This window comes from Vicugna pacos, chromosome 9 (genome assembly GCF_048564905.1).
Source record: "Vicugna pacos chromosome 9, VicPac4, whole genome shotgun sequence".
NCBI classification, from domain to species: Eukaryota; Metazoa; Chordata; class Mammalia; order Artiodactyla; family Camelidae; genus Vicugna; species Vicugna pacos.
In genome coordinates this window covers 33,471,108-33,498,847 of record NC_132995.1, presented here as the reverse complement: position 1 = coordinate 33,498,847, position 27,740 = coordinate 33,471,108, and the positions used below count along the sequence as shown (strand labels likewise).

General features: G+C 57.0%; 1 protein-coding gene and 1 long non-coding RNA gene across 4 annotated transcripts; one reads left to right on the top strand and one right to left on the bottom strand.

The window, feature by feature from the left end:
* Nucleotides 1-4,306: 4,306 nt before the first annotated feature.
* On the bottom strand, nucleotides 4,307-24,787 carry MMP15 (matrix metallopeptidase 15). 3 transcript variants are annotated; one of them, XM_072967468.1, is made up of 11 exons: nucleotides 23,887-23,968; nucleotides 18,580-18,899; nucleotides 13,042-13,190; nucleotides 12,249-12,377; nucleotides 10,886-11,193; nucleotides 10,396-10,557; nucleotides 9,226-9,479; nucleotides 8,751-8,889; nucleotides 7,616-7,766; nucleotides 7,364-7,479; nucleotides 4,307-6,283 (listed from the first exon to the last, which is right to left on the bottom strand). In XM_072967468.1, exons 2-11 carry the CDS (start codon nucleotides 18,715-18,717, stop codon nucleotides 5,817-5,819), a joined length of 2,013 nt encoding a protein of 670 aa, XP_072823569.1. In that variant the 5' UTR covers nucleotides 18,718-18,899; nucleotides 23,887-23,968; the 3' UTR covers nucleotides 4,307-5,816. The 3 variants fall into 3 exon arrangements, with proteins under 3 accessions (XP_072823569.1, XP_072823568.1, XP_072823570.1); XM_072967467.1 differs by lacking the exon at nucleotides 18,580-18,899 and having other exon boundaries at nucleotides 23,887-24,787; XM_072967469.1 differs by lacking the exons at nucleotides 13,042-13,190; nucleotides 18,580-18,899 and having other exon boundaries at nucleotides 23,887-23,991.
* LOC116281905 (uncharacterized) lies at nucleotides 10,893-26,545 on the top strand. Its single transcript, XR_012075659.1, has 3 exons — nucleotides 10,893-11,199; nucleotides 13,797-15,704; nucleotides 26,279-26,545. It is a non-coding gene; the product is annotated as an uncharacterized lncRNA (long non-coding RNA).
* Nucleotides 26,546-27,740: the final 1,195 nt, after the last annotated feature.

The following is a 27,740-nucleotide window of genomic DNA, read 5'->3' as shown; positions in this document are numbered from 1 at the left end:
CAGAGCACCCTGGGCATCAGTCAGGACAAAAATTAAAAACAAAAAAACCCAAAACCCATTAATAACTCGCATTGGCTTAAGAAATAAAAGGAGTTTATTGACACAAGTAACTGAAAGAGCTTAGGCACAGCTGGATCCAGGTACTCAAATAGTGCCTTCCAGACTCTTTAAGGCTCTGTTTCGCTCCGCTGGCTCTCCTCTGAGGCAGGTTCTGTATGTGTGGTGGCGAGATAACCCCTCAGCAGCTTCAGAGCCATGCTCCAGTAGCTCAGCAATCCCAGCAAACATAGGGCTTCTCTCTTGCAGGGAATCCTTTGCAGGGAAGAAGTCACAGGAAGTCCTTGATTGGCCAGACTTGGGTTTTCTGCTCACTCCTGGATTATGTGCCGGGGTTCTGATTGGCTGGGTCTTGGGTCACAAGATCATCTGGCCACCAGGGGAATGGGCCAGCTCTACCAGAATCCATGGACTGTGAGGAAGAGGGGGCTTGTTCTCATGGGACAAGATGGGGGACTATTTGCAGAGGGCAGATCTCCTCTCCCCTAGCTGTGTTGAAGGCTGTGCTTCATGTGTGTATGAAGCACAAAAATATCCTTTATCAGGAAAGCTGGATTAACCACAACACCCCGCAGTTCTTCCGAAGATCAGAAGAGGGAGTTCCCATGAGGGGTGGGGAGGTGACATGGGGTGCATGGTGACAGAGAGGGTGGGGGTGGAGGAGTCCTGCCTGGGGATCAGTTCAGAGACTCAGTGAGTGACTGTGGCCGAATCAGCCCCCTGTCCAGGCCTCAGTGTCTCCATCTGTAAATGAAATTTAATCTGGCTGAAGCTGACGAATTTTTAGGATGGTGCTATGTAATTTTTTGATGAAATTATTGGGGTACAGCTGCTCCTCCCTTTCCACTGACTCAGAATATTTTCTTAATGGAATTCAGTTTATTGCTGTGATCCATGCTGGCAGGGGAATGATATAGTTTTTCCAGGAGGGGCCTGTTAGATTGGCTGCAAGAGAAGGGAGGTTTGGAGGCTATTTCTGGCAAAGAGTGAGGTGGGTGAAAAATGTAGGGTGGGAGGTGTCAGGGGCACGTGGGAGAAAACCTGAGCCGGGGCCTCGTGCTCAGGGTCTGGAAAGAAGGGCTGATGCTGCGGGTGAGGAGGGGCTGGGCCCCCAGGGTTGGCAGGGTGAGGCCTCAGCAGCTGGGGAGGGGAGCTAGTGGGACAGGAATATCTCTCTTTCTGGCACCTGTCCGTGGGCTTGTCAACCTTTGACCCCATCCCACAAACTCTCCTGGAGAGAAAGCGAGAGATTCTTCCTTAGAGCCCACCAGGTACCTGAAATAGAGATTTTAGTAACAAACTATTGAGAGCCTGCTGTGGGCTATTCTAAGTGTTTACACGAATTGGCCCAATCAAGCCTCAGAACTGTATGAAATAGGCATGGCTATTAGCAGCGTTCTACAGATGGAAATCTAGGCTCAGAGAGGTGAACTCACTTGCCCAAGGACACACAGCCTTTAATGATGGAGCCGCAATCAGCATCTGGGTGCCTGTAAGGCTGGGCCGGCTGGATTCAGAGTCAAGGAATGGTCAGGACACAAGTGCTGGGTGAGCCAGAGGTGGAAGGAAACTCAACACCTTGAGGAGGGAGGGTGGGAACCTGGAAAAAGCAAGCCTTAATCTTCACCTGAAAGGATCCATGCAATTTGAACAGGATAAAATATGAAGGGAAGAGTTTTCCAACAGGAGGGAACAGCATAAGCAAAGTCATAGAGGCCAGCAAGTACAGGGAACATTTGGGACAAGGCGAGCACCCTGGCAGGGGCTCTGCCAGGGCTTTGTGGGTCATGAGGCCACTTGAGCAATGGGCTGAGGGCAGTACTGCTGTGCCCTGAAAGTGCCTTGGGCCTGAAATCTCCAGCATTTGAAAGGATAGCTGAGGGGAGGCTGTGCCCAACCCCCTTGTGTGGTTTGACAGATTGAGGGGCAAAGCCCGGCAGCCTCAGGACCCCAAGGCAGAACTAGAGGTCGTGGAGGGGCAGGAAGCCCTGTTCCTCTCGGACCTACACGGAGGATTCCACTGCAGCCTGGGCGGCTGTGGATGGACAGGAAGCTGGCCATTCCTTCCCGTGAGCCGGAGGAGAATGGCCTCTATGTGAGCCACAACAAAAAGGCTTTTCTGCCAAGTTGGAGGGGGAGGAAGCAGTCAGCTTAGCCCTGCCCCAGCCTGAAAGGAGGCTCTGTTGGTGGCCCTGGGGTCTTCAATGTCTAAACGTGTGGGGAGGGAAGGCCAGGGTGGGCAGGGGCCTCCTCGTCCCTGCCTCATTCTCCAGCAGCACAAGGGGGTGAGGCTGGGCTGCTATGCAAGTCAGTTTGTCTGGGTTCTAATTGGCCACTTCCTGGCTGTGTGACCTTGGCCAAGTTACTTCACCTCTCTGAGCCCCGCTTATCCTATGAGTGAAACATAAGCAGGGGAGCATGCAAGAAGATTGGGGTTGCATTCACACATTGAGCATTTGCCAAGTGCTAGGCACTGTCGCCAGCACTCTGCAGCCCTCATCCTCTGTTCATCCTCCCAGCAGCCGGTGGGGCAGGTCACGTGATCCCCTCCATTGAGGTTTAAGTACTGGCAGTGTCAGGGCTGAAGCCCAGGATGTTTTGGACTCTAAAACTCAAAGCTGTGCAAAAGCTGAGGAAAAGAGGCTGGAAGGGAACACACCAAGCTGTCAACACTGGCTGGGGGAGTGATAGCGACTTATGTTTTTCTTCTTCTTGTTTATCTATAATGTCTTAATTGTTTCACTTGGGAATTAGCAAAATATAAAGAAACAAAAGATGCTGAGGGAATGGGGGCTGGCAGGAGCCCAAGGTGAGTTTAGGTTACAACTTGATTAAAAAAACAAAAACACTGTAAGGATATGGGCTCCTGTTTAATCCTGGGGAGGAGAGGTGGGGGTCACTGGGGCTGCTGGGCTGTCTGGGGATGGGGGAGGCAGGTGCTTCACCCTCCTCTCCTCCCTCAGAGACCCTCACACATCTGGGTCCTCAAGTGAGAATAAATAGGGCTCTTGAGATAGGCTGTTCCTTCAGCCACTGGGTTTCTTTGAGATTCTACCAGAGAGCTTGGGGGTGGAAGCCTCCTCCGGCAGTTTCCTGAGGAGGTGAGGCCTCTGCCAAGTCTCTCCTCTGGCTGGGCTCTGAGGAAGAGCTCAACCAGAAGTCCTTTCATCCTGTCCTTTCTTGTCCCTGTGCCCCCACACCGTCCTCCACCTTCCCCGTGGGCCTCTGGGCCTCTGGGTGACCCTAAGGCTTCAGGCAGGAGTCAGACCCGGTGGGGTCCTGGGGCTTCTGATGGTGTCCGCCTGCCCCCCTCCCCCACCCACTCCATGCCTCCCACCAAAGCCCCTAGGGTTGGGGGAGCCCCCAGGCCATTTCCTAGCTGTGCCTGAGAGGCCTCTGGGGCTTCTGATGGCCAGTATTTCCTACTCTCCTCAGCCAGTTTTCAACACAAAGAGAGGAAAGGGCGGGATGAAGAGGGCTGGGGATGGGGTGCGCAGCTGAGGGGAAGGGTGGGGCCTGGAGCAGGTTGCAAGACCCTGCCCAAGAAGCTGCGGGGGCCTGGCCTGCTCCGTGGGTGAGCATCACATTCCTGGGTGCGCAGGCCAGCACCCAACAGGCTGGGTCCAGAGGTCTGACGTGGTGACCAAGGCTCACCAGTGCTCAGACTCAAGGGTCAGTGACACCTGTCTCCTGCTTTCCTGGGCATCACCTGTCCCCTGCCCAGGGTGAGATTTTCTGCTTCTTCAAAGATAAGAAGGTAGATCTTGGGTGTCCCCTCACCCTCTGAGCAGAGCATATGGTGAGGAGAACTTTTGGAATTCAAAGTGGCATCATTTTCCATCTCTCTCCAGTCCAAGCTGGGTCTTCAGGCTGCCCAGAACCAGTCTGGACAGGTGTGGGAGGGCTGAGGGGCTTGGACTGGTTCTCTCCCATCCTTCCTAGATGTGCAAGGTGTAGGGGAAGCTGAGTTGCCCTTTCTCACCATGAATGAATGATCAGTATATCCCCTACCCCTTCTCTGCCTAGCCACAGCAGCCCCCCAACCCCATCTCCTGCCTCACCTTCCTCTGATCTATTTTGGGCAGCCATCTCCCACTCTTCCCCAGATATCTGCTCCTCCCAGGGCCACAGAACTGGGAACCAGGTCTCTTTGGTGTAGGGGGCAAGTCCCCTAATCCCAGCCTGGACACCTGCCCCTCCAGCTGTAAGCTCCATCCAGCCCAAGGCCTCTTACAAAGGAGGCGGACTCGCCGGCTGTACAGTTTAATCAGTGCAGATTATTTACAGAAAGAAACGTATGGGGGTGGACAATGACCCCCTCCCGCCCCCCTTGGCTGGCTCTCCGGTGGTTCTGAGGATGGAGAGGGGGAAGAAGCAGCTGGACCCGCACTGGGAGCCAGCCCATGAGAAGCCCCTCCCCGCAGGGGCCCAGGGGATTCTGGGTGTCAAACCTGCTTGCTCAGGGCTGCAGGAAAGTAGAGGGGACAGAGCCGGCTGTACAGTACCATTTCCCACAGCAGCCTCGCCTCCTGCTAACTTTGGGAAGGAAACGTGAGCCCAGGAGGAGGTGTCTCCAGGCTACGTTGGGCTCCTTTGGGAGCTCCACAGCCCCATCCTAGTCTGTGTGAGGGGACAAGCTGCTGGCCTTCCCTAGCAGTGTCCCTGCTCCCAGTGCCCTGGGGGACTGGGAGCTGGAAGGGAAGAACCCCCAAGCCTAGTGGGCACGCGTCCATGAACATCTACCACCTCAGCTTGGGCAGCCATCTGCCCCCTCTCTTCCTGGGAGAGCTGGGACACTGGCAGCTGAGCCTGAGGCTGGTGGGGTTCTGAGACCCCTGAGGATGGTGGTGTGGGTGACAGAGGGTGGGAGGGGGCTCATAGAAAGAGCCCATTTGGGTCACAGCTCAGAGAGGAGAAAGTGGGCAGGGTGTTGGAAGCCCAGCCTGCTCAGCGAGGCCGGTGCTACCCTTGGGGGAGGGGCCTTGGCAGACCCCATTTGGTCCTTGGTAAGGCAGGCCCAGGGCCCCTTCTCCAGAGAGGGAAGGAGATGTGGGCTCGAGGGGTACAGGGGAGTTAGAGGCTTCTGGCCCTGCGCTGGCCAGGGGTCGGGTGGGGTGGGGTTCTTAGGCACAAGGAACCCAGGCTGCTGGGGTTATCAGAGGTGGGGTGGGAAGGAACCAAACCTCAACAGGACTCATGCTTTGTCAGTCCCCTCCCCTCCCCCTCTGGCCTGGGGCTACCCTTGGGTGAAAGCTCTTCTTCCTAAGACCAGACTCAGCGAGGTGGAGACCAGTTAGGCCCCACTAGGCTCCAAATCTAACAGAGCCCAGAGTTCTGGCCCTGGTGCTCAGGCTGAAGAACAGCCCTTCGGTCACTGTTCCAACTGGGCCTTCTGCCCCTCCGCTCCTCTGGCTGTGAACAAGCCAGGGGTGGGGGATGGGGTCTAATTCCCTGTCTGGTGCGGAACTACAATTAGAAAACTCTAACCCCCTGCCCTGAGGGACTGCCCAGTCAGGAAAGTAGAAAGAAATGCTCAATTAGTGCGCAAAAAAAAAAAAAAAAAAAAGATACCTGGGCATAAATAAACAAGGGGACAGGGCTGGCAGGGATGTTGGAGGGCCTGGAGGGGCCTCCACCCAGAGGCTGAGGGAGCCACCGAAGGCTCTTGCTGAAAGGCCCCAGGAGCCATCTCAGAACCACAGGTGCGGCCAGCCTGGCCCCTTAGCACCGTGAGGAGCAGGAGGGGCTGGTGTGGAGGGTCAGACCCACTCTTGCAGGGAGCGCTTGCAGTAGAGGAGCATGCGGGGCGCACCCTTGCGCTGCATCTGCACGAGGGCATAGGTGAGGCCCAGGATGCAGAGCAGCAGCAGCAGTGGGGGCACCAGCACCATCACCATGTTCACCGTCCGAGTGACCTCCTCCATCTGCACCACCACTCGGCTGCCTCCGTCCTCGTCTGTCCCCGCCCCGAAGTCCCCCTCTCCACCACCTGGGCCTGCCTCATGGCCCTCCTCTCCCTCCTCACTATCACCGCCCACCCCGGGCTCTGCACCCCCATCAGGGTTGAAGGGTGGACGGGCCACGTCGGGCCATCGGGGCCCTGGCTCCACATGCTCCTGGCAGCCCATGAAGTCCCGCAGGATGGACTTGGGGTAGCCGGGCTCCATTCGCAGGCGCTCATTGTCGAACTTCCAGTACTTGGTGCCCTTGTAGAAGTAGGTGTAGGCTGCAGGGGCAAGCAGGCCAGAATGGCGTCAGGCTGGGCCCTGCCCGCTGGCCAGATACCCTCGACGAAGACCAGAGTGTGCTGAAGGGGCCCCAGCTTTAAAACACTGTCCTTCTCACTTACTTCCTTGGGCATTTTCAAATTTGTCCCTTCCCAACTGACAGGAGCCAGACCAGGCTCAGAGAGGAACAAGATATAGGTCAAGGGCGTGATCAGAAACTTGTGCTTCCTGGCTGGGCTAACATTGACTTGTGCAGGGCAAAGAAGGGTACTATAGCCTGCTGGGTTGGCGGCTGTAATCAGGGGACCCAGGCCTGGCTTCCCTCTGCACTAGAGAGGCCAATGTCTTGCTCAAGGCCACATGGCCAGCCTGTATCGGACCTGGAGTGGAGCCCAATGCTGCCTTGGACCAGCTCTTTGGCCTTGGGCACTCTCCACCCATGTCCCTTTAACCCCAAGAAGGGCCAGGTTTGAACTACCAGGTCTGTGCTCAGCTGAGCACAATTAGATCAGAGCAGTCGCAGAGTGATGCCGTCATGTGCGGAAGGGAAGCCATATGACCTGCCTGAGCATTAGCAAAGCCTGCTGGGTCTCCCTTGAGCCTGAGAACCTGAAGGCTGAGAACCAGGGCTGATGAGTTTTCTTAAACTCACAGAGACCCTGCTGGAGAAATAAAAGCCACAGCTCCCTGTTGCACAGTTATAACAACAGAGATCAGGCTTCCCTGCCAGGTGGGTAAGGGGGCATCCTGGGAGGACTTTTGCCCCCTTCTGCTCTGGATGGGGAGCAAGGCAGCTCTCAGCACCAGCTCAGGCCTGGGCTGTACTCTTGACTCCATGATTTCCTCGCTGTGGGATTTGGGGCTCTTTAGCAAGCTCTCTTTGGCCTTTGTAAATGGTGACAGTGCAGGGAGAACCATGAAGATCATGCTCCAGAAGCTTCCAGCCCAGGGCCTGACACAACCATGTCTCCTAAACATGCCATCGTGATGCTGGTGACCTCAGGCAAGCCCTACCCCCTGTGTGTGGAGGAGGGGAATGGTGAGTGCTGGGCAGACTGGGAGGGGGCTGGCCCTGGTACCTGCATCATTGCTCAGGAAGGCCCCTTTAGGGGAGGCGGGAATCCCCTGCCACACGCTGATGGGCTTGGGGTAGCCAGGGTCTCCACGCTGCGTGTCCTCGTTGAAGCGCCAATACCTGTGACAAAAGCACTAGGCTGTGGGCCAGTGTGGGCCTGGGAGCCTGGGCCCCAGAGGTAGTGAGTTCTTTCTGGGGAGGCCTGAGGGTGGGGGACCCAGTTGAGTCCTTTTCCCTTTAGAAGAGGGGCCCTCACCTGTCCTCTTGGAAGAAGAAGGTGTGACCCGTGGGCTCCCACCAGATAGCTGTGTCGATGCGATCGTAGGGAATGTCCAGGCCATAGGAGGTCAGAGGCTGTGGGTAGCCAGGCTCCAGGTTTGCCTCTCGGAAGAGCCAGTAGTGGTCACCTGCGGGAGGGGCCAGGAGTGAGTAAGGACAAGCCTGGAGCCAGGGGCTTGTGTAGGAAGGAGGCATGAGGACTGATATTCTGGGCCCCCAAATCTGTTCACATCCACTTCCACACTCACCCCTGCCCTCCCACACACACAGAGTAACACATCCTTGTATGGAGGACTGGCTCTGACACCTACACACCCAGGACAACATACAGTACAGCCTCGTATCACACACCCTTGGCCCTCAGAGATCCTGACGACACACTCATTTACACTCATGCAGTTGCCAGCTCACACCTGTAGACACCACACACTCAATCACACTATACACGGGCCTCCATTTCCACCTGAACATCCATGCCCCCACACCCAGTTCTTGTACAGAGACAAGAAAGAGGGGGAGCCCTGCATGGCCTCTGGGTCTGGGGGCTGCATCCATGGGGCACCCCAGTGCGTGGCCCAGGGCTGCTCATTTGTAGTCTGAGCCCAGCCCTGTCCTCAGGGACTTCCTGCCTGGTTGAGGCTTGGGCCAGCGGGGCTGGCCGATCCATCACAGGGACTGCCCTCGAGGATCTCTCCCGGGGGCAGGCCTCAGAGGCAGAGCTGGGGGTAGGGAGCTCTGTTGTCTCCACAGACAGACACAGGAATCCTGTCCCTGAGAGGGCTTGGGGACCCATTCTTATGAAGGAAAGGGCAAGGAAGAGTATAGGAGGCAAGGAAGGAGGATGATGGGGCAGAGCCCCTGTGCTGCAGAAGTTGGACACTCTCCTCCGTCAGGGCAGCCACTGGCCCCCTGGTCCTCTGGACTCTGTCTAGGTCCCCAACCCCTGCCTTGCTGCCACAAGGACTCGTCTCCCCCAGAGTAAGCCCGCAGTGGGCAACAGGACGCGATGTGTGACGCGGTCCTTCCCTCTCCTCCTCCCTCAGGTCTGGCTGGATAAGGCCAGAGGTTAGGGCAGGAAGGCTGCCCAGCCCCTCCCACCTACCCCAGCTTACCTTTAAAAAAGACAAAACGCCCATCCTGGCGCTCATAGGCAGCACTGATGTCACTGGGCAGGCCACGCCAGAAGTGCCCGATGGGCATGGGATAGTTGTCCAGGACACGGTTATGCCGGACCCGCCAGAACCAGCGGCCCTGGGGAGGGTGTGGGTGTGAGCCAGCACAGCCCGCTGCTGCTTCAGACTGGGAGAGGCCCCCCCCTCCACCCACCCCTTCCCAGGTCAGGGAGGGTCCGGGGGAGACGGCTTAGGAAGCCAAGGAGATAGCCCTCAGTGTGGACCTCTAGGTTTATTGTATGACCCTGGGGAAGTCCCTTGTCCCTTGGGCTGGTTTCTTCTTGGTCTGGGATCTGATGGCTCCCGTGGGCTGCACGGTGAGGGAGCGTGCAGGTGGGGCAAGGGTCTGGGGGTGGGGAGCTCTCTGCTCTGAGCCTGGGCCAAGGGGCTGGGGAGGTACAGGAAGGGGCCAGACCTTGAACACGAACATCTCCCCACGCAGCATGGCCACGGTGTCAAAGTCCCCGTCGCAGATGTTGGGACCATACTGGTCAGGCCGCTCTGTGGCTCGGGGCTGGGCTGGGGGACCTGGCCTTGGGGGCCGCTCCGGCTTCCCGCCTGGGGGTGGTGGCTGAGGGGGTCTGGGGGGCCGATGGTCTGGCCGGCCTGGCCGCCGGGGAGTCACAGTGGGAAGGGGTTGGGTGGGCTGTGGCTGACCATCCGGGGTGCCTGCAGAGGGGCGGCAGGGGGAAGTGAGGGAGTAGCCTTGGAACCCAGTCAGGATTCCAGGTTCTCTCACTTAAAACCCTGGGAGCCTGGGGACCCCAGCCTGGGGAGACCTGTGCCCCATGGGCAGGCCCACCCCGGTGGAAGGCCCTATCAGTCCACAGCAGACCCCTTTACCATACCACTCTCACCCTCAGGAGGACCTCCATCCTCCTCCATACAGCCCCCTCCTTGACCTCTCCACACTGAGTTGGGTCACTGCACCCCTGAGGCTGCCCTTGGCTCTACCTCCCCTCAGGGACATGCCCCTCAGGATGCTAGTCTGCTCCACTGGAAGCTCCAAAAAGCAGTGGACACAAGCAGAGGAGAGAACACGGTTCCCAGGTGGCCAGGAACACAGTGAGGGGGCACCTGTCATGTGCCCAGCAAGGGCTTGCAGTGGGCACTGAGTGTGGCCCTGACCCACCAAACTGGGGGCTTTCTTGGGTGGGGCCTGCCTCAAAGGCACTGGGAAGTGATAAACCAACAAACTCAGAGGGGATCCTGGCACAGGCTCAGGCTGGGAGGGCCAGTGGGAGGAATGGGGTCCTGGGATGCCAGGGACAGCCTGGGTCTAATATCACTCAGACTGAGGAGGAAAGAGGGGCAGTGAGGGGCCCTGGGGTCAGTGCATCCCTTGCGGGCCCCAGCCTGGAGCCACCATGATGGCTCTGGGTGAAGCCCCTGAGTGAGGGCCAGGACCTGGAGTTGGCCGGCCTTGGCTTGATTTCTAGCACCATTGTTTACTCACTACTAATCGTCTCTGGGCCTCTGTTTCCTCATATACAAAATGGGGGTAGTGGTAGTATCTAGCTTTGTAGGACTGGGAATTGAGAGCAGGCATGCAGAAGCCACCACCATGCCCAAGCCGCCCGCTCACCATAGAGCTGCTGGATGCCCCGGAGGTCGTCCTCGGGCAGCTGGAAGTTGTCAATGTCCATCCACTGATAGAATGGCGCCATGATGGCACTGGGGTTACTTGAGTGCTCCAGCCCCAGTGCGTGGCCCAGCTCGTGCACTGCTACCAGGAAGAGGCTGTTCCCTATGGTGGGGGTGGGCAACACAGTCAGCTCTGGCCCAGCCCAGGACCTGGCCACCCCAGACCCCATGGGCTGAGGGGGCTAGAGAGCCTGCCTTTGCTTTACTCTTAGAGGAAGCTGAGCTGCTCTGACTTCAGGCCTCCAGCTTCTGCATCTGAAAAATGGGTACAATGATCCCTTTCCTTTCCTACTAGCCCCTGGAGATAGTGGAACAGCAGACTGAGAACAAGTGTCACTGCTCTTGAGAACTGCCCAGGAGATGTTCTCCCCTCCCAACCCTGCAGCTCCAGCTCTGCCTCCCGTGTCCTGACCCTGACCAATTGTTCTCACCATGCAGGTCAGTGCTGGAGAAGGTCCAGGGCTCATCTGCATCGAAATGGGTGTCCCCACCCAGGCCAGGGCCAGGGAAATAGGCGTGAGCCAGAAAGCCACCTGTGCCATCAAACGGTGAGCTGTCGCCGTGGAAGCCAGAGGCAAAGAGTACCATGATGTCGGCCTCCTTCTGCCGACGCAGCCGGATGTCCTCGTAGGGCACCTCCTGGAAGAGCAGGGGCGTGGCCTGCTCCCACACACGGAAGGCCCGGCGCACTGCCTCCAGGGAGTGGTACCAGCCCAGCTTCTCTGTGTAGTTCTGGATGCTGCAGGTGGGTGGGGACATGTGTGAGTGCACCCAGGGCCTGGGGCTGCTGTCCACTGCTAGCACACATTGGTTTGGGGGTGGGGACACATGGTCTCAAGGAAGATGCATAAGATCCGAGCTGGTTCCCAGACAATGCGCATCAATATCAACTGTCAGTTCACCTTGATGTGGATTTGAAAAAAAGAACCAACAGGTCAAGGCTGGGAATTCATTCAGGTATCACTGAGTAAGGTTGCATTGTCCCAAATAAGCTTATTTTAAGAAAGAATAATATTGAGTAAATAAAAGTATAGGTGATATATAGCCAAGAGAAAGACCTAGAAAGTGGGATGGAAATGGCTGAGGTGCAGAATAGACGAGCGTACACAGGATAAAAGCATGATGAGGCCTGGTATTTCCCACATAAAGCAGATTAAGCGTCCGTGTGCTGGCCAGATCTCCATCTGGTTGGCTCATGAATTCATTCTGGGGGAATGGGTCTAAGTGACCTCAGGGAGATGAAGCTGCAGGTGAGGTCATGGCTAGACTGGAACAGGAAGAAGGACCCTTGGGGACTGCCATGTGGCTGGAGGCTAGGAGAGGTTTCTTGCCAAATGACTCAGCAGAACGGAGGAAGGTGCCTGAACCAGGGTTTGTGCAGGTGACTTGCTGCCTGCCCACTGGACAGTGCCTGGATTCCGGCACCCTGGGTCTCTCTGGCCCTTCAGATGCCTGAAACCCCCAGTTTGTACTGGTGCAGGAGCTCATCTTGGCCAATGAGGCCAGCCCTGGGCTTCTGGCAAGTGGGAGGAGGGAGGAAAGAACAAAGTGGATGCAGCTTGAAGGGTCCTGACCTCCTCTGGAGGGAGAATGCCTACGGGGTGTGGCCAGTCTCATCAGCATGGTATCGGGATTGGACTGTCCAGGCTGGCACCCTGGGGTGGGCTGCTGGGGAAGGAAGCCTTCCAGACAAGTCCACTGGGAAGCCCCAGGCCTCAACCCAGGCAGAGAGGAGCCAGTACCTTTGGGAGATGGACTGGGAGGGACGCCATCCTGGGCAGCCGGGGTCCATACCTGAAGGTCAGGTGGTGATTGTTCCACTTCCTCCCAGTGAGGGCGTAGCGCTTCCGTCGCCGCCGCAGATTGGCTTTCACGCGTGTCCCAAACTGGTCTGGCACCCCACAGCGGGGCCGCTTCATCCACCTGGGTGCATAGAGCCTCCCCTCAACACGCCTGCCTGTTCAGCTCTGCCTCTTCCAGGCAGTCCACCTTCTTCCACCCTCCCACCCCGGCCTCCAGCTGCCCCGTATATGAGTGTAGTGGGCGTGGGAGACATTCTAAGCTTCAATTTCCTCTTTAGGAAAATGGTACAATGATCTTTTACTGGATGACTGGGTGCTCAGCAGTGGCTCTGCCAAGGTGAGCCCCTTTTCACCAATATCACCCAGAAGTGGGAGGAATTACCCCTGAGGCCTCCTATCCCTGGTACCTTATGCTCTGTGCATGATCATCAAGAATGCAGCTTTGGGGTATATCACCTGTGTTAGATTCAGAGCAAGGCTTAGCTAGGATGTCCCAACCACAGCATGAATGCTGCGCCTCCCCATTCCTATGCCTGTGCAGACATCACTAATCAATCCTATGCTTTCACTGCTGAACTGGGCTTTGGCCTCAGGAGCTTTCTCAACACAAGGCTGCAGGCAGCCACTCCTAACTAATCAGACCTAGCACAGAGGATCAAACAATTTGCCATCTCTTATCTAGGCCACTCTTTTCTGGAAACTCCACATGCTAACCCTCGTCAGAGCAGGCCAGAAGGAGGTCAGGTGCCGGTGGGGTCTGGGAATGGCCTGACGGAGGGACTCACGTCTTGGTCTCTTCGTCGAGCACACCCGTGACAGGGATCCCGTAGAAGCGCTGCATCTCGGCGAGGGCCGAGGCCAGGATCTGGGCGGAGCGCATGGTGGACATGTGGCGGCTGGGCTGGGGCAAGTAGCCATAGAGCCGCAGCCAGTTCTGCAAAGGAGAGGCCACGACCTGGTCAGCAGGTCCCGGCACCGCCACCTCCAAACACGCACGGCTTACATCCCACCACGCCTCACCACCGCCACTGCCCCATCAGAGCGGCCATCACCTCCTGCGGGTGACTCTGTGAGCCTCTGTACCGCTCCCCCTGCTTCCACCTCCTATGGTCTGTTCTCACATAGGAACTGGAACAAAAGACCTTCACAAGTTAGGCCTGGTCAATCCCCTGCCTAGAATCTTCCAAAGACGTCCCATCTCAGAGGAAAAGCCAGTTCTTACAGGAGCAACCCAACCCCAGCTCTGCTCTCAGACCTCATTCCTATCATCCACCCCAGCCAGGCTTGCTCTTGCCTCAGGGCCTTTGCACTTGCTGTTCCTGCTGCCTGGAGTGCTCTCCCCCAGACATCGGCATGGCTCACACTCTCATTTTCTTTAGGTCTCTGTTTCATTACCTTACTGGAGAGATGTTCTCTGACAAATGTAAAAAAGAGGCCCACCTGCTGTACCCTGTAATCTCTCTCCTCCTTCCTGTACTTGTCACCATCTGACACACTGTATATTTCACTTAGGTGTTTATTGTTTGTCTACCCCATTAAGATGGAAGCTGTGTCTATGAGGACAGCCTACAGGAGCCCCTCCAGGATGTACTGCACTGCACTGGCTCCTCCAGGATGGCCCTCTACCATTACAGGCAGACTGCTGGGGACCCTACAGGGTTCAGAACCTCTTGAGTTCTCACCAAGTAAGAAAGCCTGCCCTTTTGCTCCCCAACAGACCCTAAACCTTCTGGAACAAAAGCAGATGGGTTCAGCAGCCCACCTAGGCCCATAAGGGTGGGGCAGGAGGCCTGAAGTCCAGTCTTTGCTCTACCACAAACTCTGTTCTCTCTGGGCCTGAGTTTCCTCATGTGCAAAACAGGGAGCCATGGGGTTATTGCGGGGTGAGGTGTGAGAGAGACAGCTCTGGAAAAAGCAGCTGGAACACAATGAGGGTGCCTGTCCCCTTCAGACCTTGCTGGGCAAGTCTTCTCATCCATCTACCCATCTGTCCATTGTCTGTCTGTCTGTCCACCCACTTAGCCAGCCATCCTGCCAGATTTTTCTGAGCCAGGTGCCATGCCAGCTGGAGGCTGTGAAGGACTATGGCTGAGGCATCCTGACCTCAGGGCTTACAATCTCCCTGGGGAGACCCAGTGTCCCCACAGAGTGAGGAATTCACACCTGCAAGACTGTGAGCAGGCATGACCATTGCAGTCAGAACCAGAGGACGGGATCTCCAATGAGAGAAGCTGAGCTATGGTAAGACGGGGACTCGGCCCTGCCACCTATGCCCCTAAGCCCACGAGAACATGGTGACCACTGTGGGAGGCTGGTGAGCACAGAGGCCAGGGACTGCTGTGGGGGGCCTTGGCCACAAAGAGGAGTATCCGTTGAACCTTTCCTGGGTCTCTGAGGGCCCCCAGAGGGACCAGACCTGAAGGCCTGGTCTCTGAGAGGTTCTGGAAGGTGAGGGCTACACATCAAGGGCCCACGAGACAGGATGGTGGCTGGACACATGGTGGCTGCTCTGGGCTGACAGCCATGTGTCACATCCAGCTCCTCAGCTACTTGTTTCCTCAATGCCACCCACCAGCCCAGCCCTGGCAGCTGGCTAGGCCCCTGGTGTGGAAGAGCTGCCCACACAGCCAGGCCCATCCATGCCCAGGCTGCCGCTGGAGGGAGTGAATGCTGAGCCAAAGAGGGCAGCGCAGGGAAACTGCTAGAGCCTGTCGGTGCCCGGCCACAGGTTCAAGGCCCCTCAGGGCCCTGGGCAACAGTCATAGAACAATGAGGCAGAGACAGGGAGTTGAGGAACAACCACAGCTCTGGGGACAGGCAGAGCTGGGGACCAATCCTGGCCCAGCCATTTGGCCTTGCCGTGTGTGCCTCAGTCCATAAAAGGGGGTTGTATCGGGATCTGCCTCACCTCCCGGGTTTCTGTGAGGATGAAGTGGGGAAGCCAGAGGAGCGCTCGGCACTGTGCTCAACTGGGCAAAGCAAAGTGCTCAATAAACATATGCTTAATAGTAGAGTCCTGCCCTGCTGCGTTGTTCCTAGTGTGGTAGCCTTTTGCCTCTACCAATAGGGCGAAAGGGTCCAGGCTCCAACAGGGCAGCCTCAGGTGGGGGCGGGGCAGCTGGGGGAGGCAGGAGTGACATCCCTCACAGACCCTCTCCCCCTCTGGCCCAGGGCTCCTCCTCCAGCTCCCCCAGACATTGGCAGTGTCGAGAGCGCCCTCCCTGTTCTCAAGCACAGGAGACCTTTCCTGAAGTTCCTGTGTGTAACAGGGGCAGTCCACCACCCTTAATGGTCAGGGTTTTCCTGAAGAAGCAGAGAGGGATCTTGAAGGTGAAGCTGTGATGCTGGGCCAGCTCTAACAGTGAAAGGAATCCAGCTGGAAGTGGAGGGAGAATTGGGACTGCCTGCTGACAGATGAGGGCACCTCTGCATCACCTATTTGCATAAGGTAAAAATATCCTGGGGAGCGCAATCACAGGCCACCAAGGGGCTGATTATCTGTGTCTGGCGAGTGACAGGAGGAGGGTGGGGGTGGGGTGGGGTGGGGTGGGGGGAGGCTCAGGCTGGGGCCCTGGGGAGAGGAGGAGGGAGCCAGGCCTGTCTGCAGTGAAGAGCTCCAGAGCCCAGCAGAGTGGATGGGGCAGAGGGGCCCCTTCAATACTGTGGGCAGCTCAGGGCTGACGGGAAAGGCCCAAGTGTGCCAGGGAAACCAAGAGCTTCCATCTCTCTGTATCAGCCAAGCCTTCCTGGTGACAAAGGCCTCCCGGCTACTGCGTGGGTAAAAAGCCGAGGCAGAGGACCGGGGACAGGGGTGGGCTGGGCTGAAACAGAGCCTTGGCCCAGAGTAGCCGAGCCCCCAGACAACAAAGCGAAGGAGCTGACGGAGCCCGCCTGACGGGCAACGTGCTCAGAGCTGACCACAGAGTGTCAGCCAGCCTACCCCACCTGCAGGGCTGGGGCTTTTCCTTTCCCTGCTGCCCAGGAGGAAGCTTCCCACCACCCTTCTGCTGTGCTAAGTGCGACAAGCCCAGGAGGTGGTGGGAAAGAGCATGGGGGGCACAGGTGCTCTGCAGGTACTGCCCTAACTCCAGCCTGCTGAGGGCTCTGCGGCCAGGGGACAGAAGTGGGCAGCAATCCCCAGGTCACCGCTGACACCCCAACCCCGTCTCAAAGTAGGGGAGGGGCTGTGCTCAAGCCCCTGCTGCTCCTACCAGTAAAGACTGTCCCTTACCTAAGGTCCTTTTTCCTCCCTGTCACCTAGAATCTCGCAGGCAGGGTGAGCCAAGCAGATGAACCTTAGTTTCTCAAGTGGGGAAACTGAGGCCCAGGGAGTTCAGTAAGTTTCAGAGCAGGGGTGCCTCCTCCACAAGGGCCATTGTCGAGTGGGAGACCAGAAAGTTTCTGAAGAGAGAGCTCTGGGGCCAGGAGGCCCCTGCCTGTCTGCAGCCCAGGGTGGGAGGCTGCTGCTGCAGGAGACCCCACCCATCCTGGTTCTCTCAGCCATTTCTTTCCTGAGCTCCAAACCCCATCCCTTAAGTATGTATAGATGCATCTGGTGAGTAGCTGGCCCAGACAAGGAGATGTGGGGCCATCGAGTCTGAGGGGAAGCCTCCTGGTCCCTAGGGGAGGCCATAAATGCAGCAGTCAAGGGCTAAGAATCTGCTGGGGGCCAGGCTATCCACTTTTGCCACCCCATTCAATGCTCACAAGTGCCTGATCCCCATTACACAGCAAGATTCAGAGAGGATGAGTGGCCCACCCAGGGGCACACAGCTAGTCTATGGCCAGAACTGGAGCCCATAAGTAGTGCTACTGGACCAGGCTCTTTGTGAAGTAGCACCAGCGGCTCTTGGCCTGAGGCTGGAGATGCTGGGCTCTGGCCCTTCTCGGGAACAGTGCCCAGCACAGCACTGGGGGAGGGTGTCTAATCCTCCCCACACTGCACATCCCTGGCTGGGTGTGGGCACTGGGCCACGTCAGCAGGGCTGCCCCCCAGGACTGCTGAGACAACGCCAAGGCAGGCCTGCAGGGAGGGTGAGTCTGGGAAGGAGCCGCCAGATCAATACTGTGCATTAAGTAGCTGTGGGGGCGGGGGCCAGCACCCGGCCTCTGCCACCGCAGCCAGCTCCTCCTGCTCAGATCAGCAGAGCCCCCTCCCATCCAGCCTTATCAGACCCTGTGTGATAAGGATAATCTCTCCTGGCTCTGCTCAGCTTCTGTTACCCATGGCTCTCTCTGCAGGCCAAGCAGACCCTGGCAGGGCTGCCCAGACAGTCACAAAATGTGTCTTGTCAGGTCCACCAGCAGTAGACACAGACCTTTCACAGTAAAAGGTGTCCTGAGGTCCTTATTGTGCCCGTCACCTTACCCCCATCCTAGTCTGAGGGCTCTCGGGAGCAGGCCAATGCCTCGCCTGGCTCTGTGCTCCCGGCCGTGCCAGGCACAGGGCCTGTGCTGAATGGGATGATGAGTCCTGGGGAGCTGCATGGAGAGGCAGAGTATGCACTCTAGAACCATCGTGTCCGCACCTGCCCGTTCATCAGCTAGGTGACCCCAAGCAGGCCCTAGACTCCCCCAGTCTCAGACTGGGAGGGACCTCAAGGCCATCATCCAGCTACCTCACTGAAGCCTCCATGGACCACACTGGGACCATTGGGACCCCTGAAGAGGTGGGCGCTCACTGTTGCCAAGGTAGCGCATTCTGTCTTTGGGCGGCAATGTCTGTTAGAAGGCTCTCCCTCAGGCTGGAGCAGAAATCCGCCTCCCAGTGACATCTGCCCCTTGGTACCAACTACTTGTCCACATATCAGGCCTTTGAGTAGTGGAAGAGGGCTAAGACATCTCTGAGCCCCCAGCCCCTCCTTGGCAACATGGGGTCCCAATTATAGCTGCCACATTGAGTTGAGAGCACAGATGTCATAACTAGTCCCAAGGCCAGTGAAGAAAGGGGCACCAAGCCAGGCCACCCCATCCTTGTTGGGTTTACTCCCTTTAGAGGCAGCATGGTCCACTTTTAAGCAGTTTTAGAAGAACACATTTGGTCATTTGTGGTTCAAATCTAATCCCCCAAGATGGGAAAGTTGCAGGTGGGGAAGGGGCTCTGGATGGTGGGGAGAACCGGTGGGGTGGGAGCTGTCCAGCCAGGGAAGCAGGAAGAAGGTGGATGCCACTTCTTTACCTGTGGCTCCCAGCCTGCCTTGCACTCCTGAACCTAGAGGAAAACCAGACAGGTCCTTTGGCCAGTGGGCGGGCAGGGGTGGGGTGAACAGAACCCTGTTTGCTAGTGGTTTCGGGTTGGCTGGGGGCCAGACCTGGGGCCTTACCTGGAAAACCCCCTGTAGGTGTTGTCTATTCCGTGAGGCTGCCTTCCAGGCAGAGCCTGGGTGGCTGCACAGGTCGGGGGAGGGCTCCAGGCTCACGTGGCTGAGGGCGGCTCCAGCCTGGCGACACTTCCAAAGCATGACACGCGGGGCTCTGACCTGCAGCCTTTAACCCAGCATGGGGGCTGGGAGCTCAGGCTCAAAGCCACACCGACCAGGTTCAAATCACAGCTCTGCCACCACCTCAGGCTGGGGAATCAGGGTTGTTCCTCTCACCTCAGAGTCTCAGTTTCCCTTTCTGTACAATGGGGTCATGACTGCACCTAAACTTACAAAGTTAATACCAGGATGAAATGTGAAAATGCTTACAAAACACCCCTAGGCCCTGCCCAGGATAGAACTGAGTATGTTGAAGGTGTTCAACATAATACCTGGTCTCGCTGGGCCCCATGTGAAGGACACAGTGCATAGCGTTTGGCATTTTATACATAAATGCACTAAATTTCCCCAATAATTCCATCCAGTAGATACTATTACTTGTCTCATTTTGTAGACAAAGAAAGTGAGGCTCAGACGGGTTCAGTGACTTGCCCAATAGCAAATGCCACCTGCATCTCACTGTCACTGCTATGTTTGCCGCTGTTTTGCAAGCGCCTCCTGTGGATCAGAAGCCATGCTCATATGTCCCCTCTGGGGTGGCAGTTGCTCCTGGGAGAAGGACATGGTGGTGTCCAAAGCTAAGGGCTGGTCCTGGAGAGCCATCCAGCCCTGGCCTCCAGGCTCTGTGGCTATCAGATGGGGCTTTGCTGAAGGCTGGCTACTGGCTAGGACCCAGATCCCCATCTATCTGTCCAGATACTGGAGGCTGAGTTGGGTCTTTTTGCTCATTTCCTGCTGTCCCAACAGGGAAGTGGGATCTGGGAAGAGGGATCCCTCTTTGCCTCTCTGATCCATGCCCATCTCATACAGCCCTGCCGTTCTTGCCCAGGGCTGCAAAGCCTGCACAACCTCCCCTAAAGGGCCCAGGTGTCCCTCAAACCAGTGGTTTTCTGGGGGCTGCCTCATCTGAGCCCTAACTTGATTGGGGGGTGGGGGTGGGGAGTCCAGCTAGAAGGCGCCTATTGTGTGCCTCAGGTCTGATGTGTTAGCTACCTTCAGGATCCCAGGTCCTCACATTCATCTGTGGAGTCCTCCCAGGACTCTGAGATGGAGAAGGAGTCAGCAGAGAGCCCCCAAGCCCTCTCTGCTTCTCCTGACACAGAGAAACCTCTCCATGCCCAAAGCAGAGCTGGGCATGGGGCTTGGTTTCTGCCTGAGTGGCCAGCTGTCTGAACTACATAAATCTTGGGACAATACTGAAGATGCCAACTGCCTTAGCCCACCTGGCTGCTATAACAAAAATACCATAAGCTGGATGGCTCATAACAACATTTATTTCTCAGTTCTGGAGGCTGGAAGTTCAAGATCAGGGTGCCAGCATGGTCAAGTTGGTGAAGGCGCTCCTCCTTCAAGCTGCAAACTGCCAACTTCTTGCTGTGTCCTCACATGGGGGAAGGGGCTTGGGAGCTTTCTCAGACAGTTTTTATAAGAGCACTAATCCCACTCATGAGGGCTCTGACCTCATGACCTAATCACCTCCAAATATCATCACCTTGGAAGTTAGGTTTTGACATGTGAATTTTGGAGGGGATTCAGTTGATAGCACTAACTTTAACCTGAGCTGGGAAGCAGTGGCCTCCACAAGGACCCTGGCAGCTGGCCTCAGGCAGAAGTCACACTCCCAGCTGGGCAAAGGTGCCAATGGCAGGAAACAAATAACAAAAGGGGCGTGGAGGGGTGGCCAGAACCAGGCACTCAGTAGGGAGAGGCTTTTCCTTGCCGGGCAGCATTGCAGTTCTGAGGTGGCATCAGAGAACATGGGCAGGATTTGGAGGGATTTGGAGGAAGTCTTCTTTGGGGGGCCTGGGTGTGTTTCTACACTGTTTCCTCTCCACCCTCCTTGGGGTGGGGCAAAGGAAGGCGTTTGTGTCCAGGAGTCAGAATGGGCAGGTCAGGTGATAGGCAGACAAGGAGCACACACTGGGCTGTTCTTTGCAAGGAGGCAGCTGACTGACTAGACCCAGGGCGGCCCAAACACAGGGCCCTGGCAAAGGGCTGGGCATGAAAGGCAGAGCCCAATCAGATCCTGGGTCCTTGGCTCAGTTCTCTAGGTTTTGAAATAGTGTGGAGAGGAGTGGCTTGTTAGTGATGATAAGAGAACAGACTAAAAAGCAAAGAGGGAGAAGGAAGGAGAGAAGATGCAGCTTCTATAGGTTGCCAAAGACAAGGCCCTCACATTAACCCCTTCTCCTCAAGGGTGGGCAGGGGGGGCCCCTGCAGTTTCTGCTCCACAGTTAGGAATGGGTACTAATAAGAGGGCCTCAGTGGGGCCCCAGGGACCAGCATGGAAGTGTGGAGTCTGGAACACAAGAAGCCTGGGGCTTCAGCTCGCCAGCCAGACCTGAAGGTCAAAAGCAAAATTCAAGCTTCTTTGCTCTCCTGCTCAGCTGCCAGGTACGGGCAAGGAAGATATGCAGGAGACTGTTCAGAGAAGATGGGTGTGCCTATGTTTTAGTGGCAGTGGGACCACACCTGTGAACTCTTGAAGCCTGAGTCACCTCCATGGGGTGAAGGCAAGCCAGCTAAGGACCCAGAGGTGTGTCTGGGGAGGAGGAAGAAGGGAAAGTGTGGAGAGACCAAAGCTTCTCTGGGTGAAAACCAAAGGCACTTAAGTAGGCTAGGAGGTGCTGTGGCCAGAATGAGCAGGACAGAGATCTGAAGGGGAGACTGGACTCAGGCTGGGGAGGCCAGGAGCTACAGCTGGTACCTGTCAGGCAGGGCCTGGGTCTACGCAGGCAGAATGGCTGGAGACTGGGAGCTGACAGCCAAGGGAGGGAGTGCGACAGGGCAGAGTAGCTCAGCGGTGGCTTCCCCAAGAAAGACAGCCTTCTCCAGGCTGGGGCCTGGCAGGTTGCAGGTGTCTGCTGGCTCCTAGCACATGCCAGACTCCCTGATTCCTTAGTCTGATGAAACTACTCTGGTTTCTGCCCTGTGAGGGGGAGAGAGGGAGAGGGTCTGGCCTTGGCTCAACTGCCAAGCTTCTCAGAAGGTCCCAGTCATGACCTGACCTGAGGTCTGAAGCTGTGGTCAAGGACCAAAGCCCTGCTCTAAGGGATGAGGGCTCTGGACACAGGGTGAAGCCAGGCCCAGGAGTCTCTGAAGCTGGTCCTTAGTGTAGATCTGGGAACAATTTTCCCACAGCCTTGGGGCAAATTGGCTGCTGAAGCCATTCAACTGTTTGGGCTCTAATCTGGCCAGACTTAATGCAACTCCAGGGAACAGCCTGCACCCCAAAGCCAACTCTAGGATCTGGGATAGCCCATCTGTCTCTAGCCCTCCATCTACTCTGGCTTCCAACATTAAAGGGTCTTCTGTACCTTCCAGAGCTTCTTCTAGCAACAGCCCAAATCAACTTTTTTCCTGAGGAGAGGGGCTGCAGGTCAGTCAGAATCTTTAGCCAGTGTCACCACAGGTGTAGGGCCATGACCTGTGGCGCCAATGCAGGCCCTGGGCTATGGGTACTCACTCAGCTGGGAGAATAGGTGGTGATGGAGTAACAGAAGCAAAAGAAAGAGAGAATGAAGGCCCTCAGAGCACAGGCCCAGTGCCCCAGCTCCTGGCCATCTAAGATGTGAATTCACAATGCCTGACCACCAAATTCCAGTTTGGTTCAGAATAGCTTTCTGTGCAGAGATGCCATTCCTAAATAGATTATAAACTCCTCAGGGGTGGGTCTGTGACTTGCAGTTCTTTGGTATTCACCTCCAGAGAGTGGCAGGTGGGCCCTGACAGCACTCTCTGCCCAGTACCTGAATGGCAGGCTGAAGGACAATCCCCACCAGCAGGAGCCTCCTATAAGCCCCTGTCTTTGTGAATGGGGGAAGGGAGTGGAAGAGCTGGACTGGGCTGGAGCTGGGCTCCCACTCTGTCTCCTGCCAGGGCCTGGCTCCCTGTAGCTTTCCCTGGCCAGGCCAGAGAGGGAGGGCAGAGCAGGTGGGGAACTGGCTGGGAGGTGTAACTTGAGCTGGGAGGAATTCCCTGCCCTTCCTCCGTGCTTTTATTAAAGTAGGGCGGGGAAGGGCAGGCTTCCATCGGAAAAATCTCCCAGGCAGCCGGGGAGGTGGGGAAGCTGCCGGGGGCTGGGAGGGAGCACCCGCCTGGCTGCAAATAGAAACGGGACTCCAGCCTGCAGCAGCCCAGGCGGCAGGAGGCCCCAGGCGGGCCCAAGGGCACCCAGGCCCGAGCCTACCGGGGCCCGCGCACAGGCGGGTGTCTCCCCGCCACGAACCCAATTCTCTCTTCTCTGGGGCGGGGAACAGGGTCTTGGAAGTAGGAAAAGAACTCGCTTTTGTCCTGGGTCAGTGGAACTGGTGCCCTTACTGTTCCTGCTCGGGAGGACGGCGCTCGGCGACCCCAGCGAGCCAGGGGCGCTGGCTGGACCCAGTTCTGCGCCAGGAGGCCGCGCCTGATTACCCGCGGGACGGATCCAGAGATGGGCATCCGTAGGGGTGTCAGGCGGACTCCTGGAGAAAAGATAGATGTTCGGAGTCCGCCCTCTTGGACCCGGGCCTTGGTGTAGGGGTGCTAGTGGGAGAAAGCGCCAGGGGTGACAGGATCTTCGTCTTAGATCCCACCTGACCGTGGCGCGGCTTGCGCGCAAGAGCCCAAGAAAGTCCCCAAAGCGCCCCCTCAATCCTGCTGCCTCGGAGGTTCGCACCCCTCCCCCTATCCCGGCCTGCATGCGCGGCTCTGTGCCACCCAAACTAGAGGCTACCTAGGTGGGAGCGCTGCCTGCTGTGTCCAAGCACCCACCCCCCAACAGTCCCCTCCCCACTCGCAAAGAACGTCACTGCGCGTCCGCAGGGCTCTCGAGGAATCAGACGTCCGGGAGGGAGGGAAGGAGGGGAGCAATGGCTGGGCCGGCAAAAGCGGTTCCTGGGACGCGGGCTGGGAAGGATCAGCGCCTAGGGCAGGGCTGTAGGGGTAGAGAGTGGGCGCAAGCCCTACGCCCTCCAGGGTTTGGGAGAGGCGCACCGCCAAGGGCCAGCTGGGGAGGAGCAGCTTGCCCGGTCCCCTTTCTCCCCATCTCCGGGACAGGGTCTCACCTCCGCGCCCTTCCCCACCCCTCCACGCTTCAGGCTGCGGGCGTGGCTCTCTCCCAACCTCCAAGTCCCCCAACCCCCCTCAAAGGGGCTGGACGGGGGACCTTACCTCGGCATTGACTTCTGCGTCCTCCGCCGCTGCGCCGCGGCCCAAGCAGCCCAGAAGCACCAGCAGCAGAGGCAGCAATCGCGGCCGCGCCGCCGCTTCCCGGCCTCCAAGGAGACAGCCCGCCCAGCCCAGCCGTCTGGGCGCGCTCCGGTCGCTGCCCATGCTCTCGGAGCCCAGCCGGGCCCGGAGCGCTGCAAGCGGGGATCGCCCGCTCGCCGGCGCCGGGTCCTCGCACTCGGGTCGGAAACTTGCGACGCTCCCTGGCTCCTCGCCCGGCGGGCGCGCGGCAGACCTCCCGGTCGCAGTCGCCGCCGGAGCCACTTAGGTCTCCTCGACAAATTCCCACGCCCGAGGAGAAGCGGGCCGGGCAGGTCCCGGCGCGCAGAGCCGGCCCACGGGGGAGAGGGAGGGCCGGAGCCGCCTGCCGCGGGGTCCGGCAGCCTCGGCTCCCGGGGCCGGGCTCCCGAGAGCAAGCGCAACTCCTGAGCCTTTGTCTGGCTCAGCGCTCCGGCCGCCCGGTCCCGCGGCGCCCCCTGCGCGCCCAGCTCCTTCTGTCCATGCCCGGGGCCGGGCGCTGCCCAGAGCGCGCGCCTCTCGCCCGTGGACTCTTCTCGCCCCGCGCCCGACCGGGCCCGGGTCGCCGCACAGTCCAGGGATGAGGCGCAGGGAGCCGGTCGGAGCGAGTGAGCTAGCCAGGGAGCCAGCGCCTGACGTTCCCAGCGAATTCCGCGCAGCTCCAGGCGATCCCGGCCCTCCTCCCTGCTCTCCACCGCCGCCGCTCTTAAAGGGCCAGTGCTCTCTCAGCGCGCGGACCCGGGCGTGGACTGGGGGCGGTACCTCAGCCAGAGGCTTCTTGGTAGCAGGTGCCTGCGGTGGAGCTGGACAGGCAACCCTTTTACTCTTCCCAGACGGGGGGGATCCTCCCCAGCCCGCCCCTGTCACTCCCATCCTTGATATGGGGGAGCCGGGTAGACCCCCCCTAAAGCGGCCCGCCTCACAGAAGGAGGGGCAAGAAGAAATGAAGACTTCCGTTTATCCCGCCTAGTGGGTGGGGGGGGATACTGAGGCAGCAGTGGGCAGTAAGAAGGGCGGAGGAGGAGGGACCCAAGTGTCTGTTCTTGGGCTATAAATAAATAAATAAATAAATAAATAAATAATAAAAAATCTAGAGATTAGTTGGCCTGAAACCTCTTTTCAAAAGCCTGAGGGTGTCTTTGGCACTTCAGGATTTGTCTCCACTGCCGTCAGGCGTACGGTGCCTTGGATACGGAGTACCGAGCGACAGAGGCGCGGTTTCAGTCCTGGGTTGTCACAGACCTGAGGCATGGAGATGGGCAAGTTACTTAACTTTTCCGAGCCTCCAAGTTCTTATCTGGAACGCCGGGCAAAGTGCTGGGGTGAGGGGTTAGGTATGCTTCTAGTGGCTCACCTAGCACACATTAGGGGTCCAAGCAAAGAACACTATTTTGTGCAAATGAACTGTAACAATGCAGCACCACAGGGTGCTGGGCGGGAGGGCAAAAAACCCTGCGGAGCGGAGCTTTAAGTGCTAATTCTATTCCAAGAGGAGCTTGAAATCCGGTCGGTTTGGGTGCTGAAGGCTTGAGGTGGGAAGCCTGGGTCTAAGGTCCACAGAGACTGCACATCCAGACCTAGGGAAGTACGGGGCCCAACAGACTGGCGGCCGGTTCAGGAGGTGAAGGCACCGCTGAAAGGGCAGGAAGGCGGAAAACTTCCCTCTTGGCCCCCACCTCCCAGCCTTGGAAATGAGAGCTTTCCTTACCTGAGGGCGGGTTTCTCTAGAGTAAGTCCTCAGGTCACCCAGCAGGCCTCAAGTTTTAGGAATCTGCGAAGATCTGGCAGAGCTTCAGAAATGGCCAGTTTACCGACCCGCCAGGTGAAAAAGAGCACTGTTAAGGGAACAGGCAGGAGTTAAGGTGGTGAAGATAGATTTTACTTTAAAAAATTGCAATAGAGACTCTAATATAGAACTGGGCCTGATTCAAAATACAGCCAGAGCAAGTGGGGGGCGGGGCTGCATTGGTGGATGGAAAATTACTAAGAGGAGATGTCAAGTCTGGTGGGGATTCTGGCTGAAGGCAGATAACGGTGATCAGATATCCCCTGGGGGGCAGTGGGGATGCTGAGTTTGATCAGATATCATGGGTGGGGAATTCTGCTAAACTGACTTAGCAAGATTCTGGCTAAAACTGGATTCTAGAAGGAAGTACAGGGATGGGCCTTGTTGGGGAGAAGGTTCAAGGGAACTGACCAAAGTTTGGACAAGTAAAGAATCTTTGTCAGTCCCCCTTCTTGTTCAAGGGAAGAAGAGGTATTCTTTTCTCTGATCAATATATGTCCATTTCTTTTTGGTTGTTTTCTATTCATTTAGAACCAGCTGAATCATCTGTTGAGACTTGATGATGGTTGACAATAGCTGTACTGTATGACACACCGACATTTGATGAGAGGGATACCTTGAAGATAAATGCGAAGATGAGGACTAGAGGCTGAATTGGTCCTTCTGCCTAACTTCGCAGACCTTCTACCAGAAGTCCCAGAATCTGTTGTCCTTCTTCAGTGGGTAGTGTGAGCGCAATGGCAGTGATGCACACACTTCTTTGTTCACCTCTTGAACCTTCCTGGTTATGGCGGGGATGTCAGGTAGGTTGCTGGGGACAAAGGTGCAACAGCTGCTTCCAACCATTGTGCATGAGCCCCTCTTTTGGGTCGTATACAGGGTGATGCATTTATGGAGAACAGCACGCCAGGTTTCTCGTCGTTGGTGAGTCACCGGTTTGAAGCCAGTGGATGTTATTCGAGGACAAAGTGAATTGCTTCGGCAATGAGTAGATGATTCTGTTGTTGAGTCTAACTTCTTGAGCCAGGCGATAAGATTCTTGCGGATGGTACCCAAAAGGTGGCAAACCTTTGCCAGAAAAGTACTGTGGTCATGCATGGAATGAAGGCCCAGTTCCGTAGCTGTTTTTTCTGAATTGTCTCCCCAGGAACCAAGATCATTCACAAGGGGATCTGTGATGTCCCGTTTCCCCTTTGTTCCTATAATGAGTGTGAGATGAACCTGAGGGAGGGGTGGTTGTTTTAGAGATTATATAAGACAGGAAGAAGATTGTGGGGCCTAGAGTGAGATGAAGGGATTGGTAAATTGGCAAAGTGGCAAGATCTGGCCCAGTTGGCAGGTAACAGCCAATAAACTTGAGTTCCACAGACTAAAGAAGAATCACCTGAAGTTAGCCAGGGGGCATAGAGATAGGTATTTGATGATGGAGGGTAAACCAAAGGAAGCTAAATTTGAGGGTGGGGACAAGATTTGTCTGAAGGAGTTCCCTGTGTGGTTGGGTTGGATCCCAGAAATTAGGCTGAGAGGGGCAGTGGGATTATTTCCACTTATACGAGGGATATCCAGTGGCATGGGGGTTTTACGTTGGATTCAGTGACAGCTAGGTAAATGTAACGATGAATGCTTATTCTTAGAAAGGGGCCCATGGTAAAATGACATGGCAACAGACATGACCCATGTGACAACAGTCTAGAATAGATGCAGGGTTTTTCTCACAGTGGGGGGTTGTACACTTTAAAATGGTGGAGGGAAAGAGAGGATGGGTTACAGCAAAACAGGTATTCTGATTGATCAAAGGGATCTGGACAATACCATTTGTGCACACAGGAAAGGGAGGACCATACCAGCAGTCTGTGGCAACGAGTTCCTCCCAAGCTTAAAGGTTCTGTGGGCAAATAGTCTTGCTGAGAGGCAGGGGAAAACAGGGCGTGGGAGAGGAGCAGGAACTCATAACTCTAGGGATGGAGAGATAAAAATAAAGACTCATCTCAGG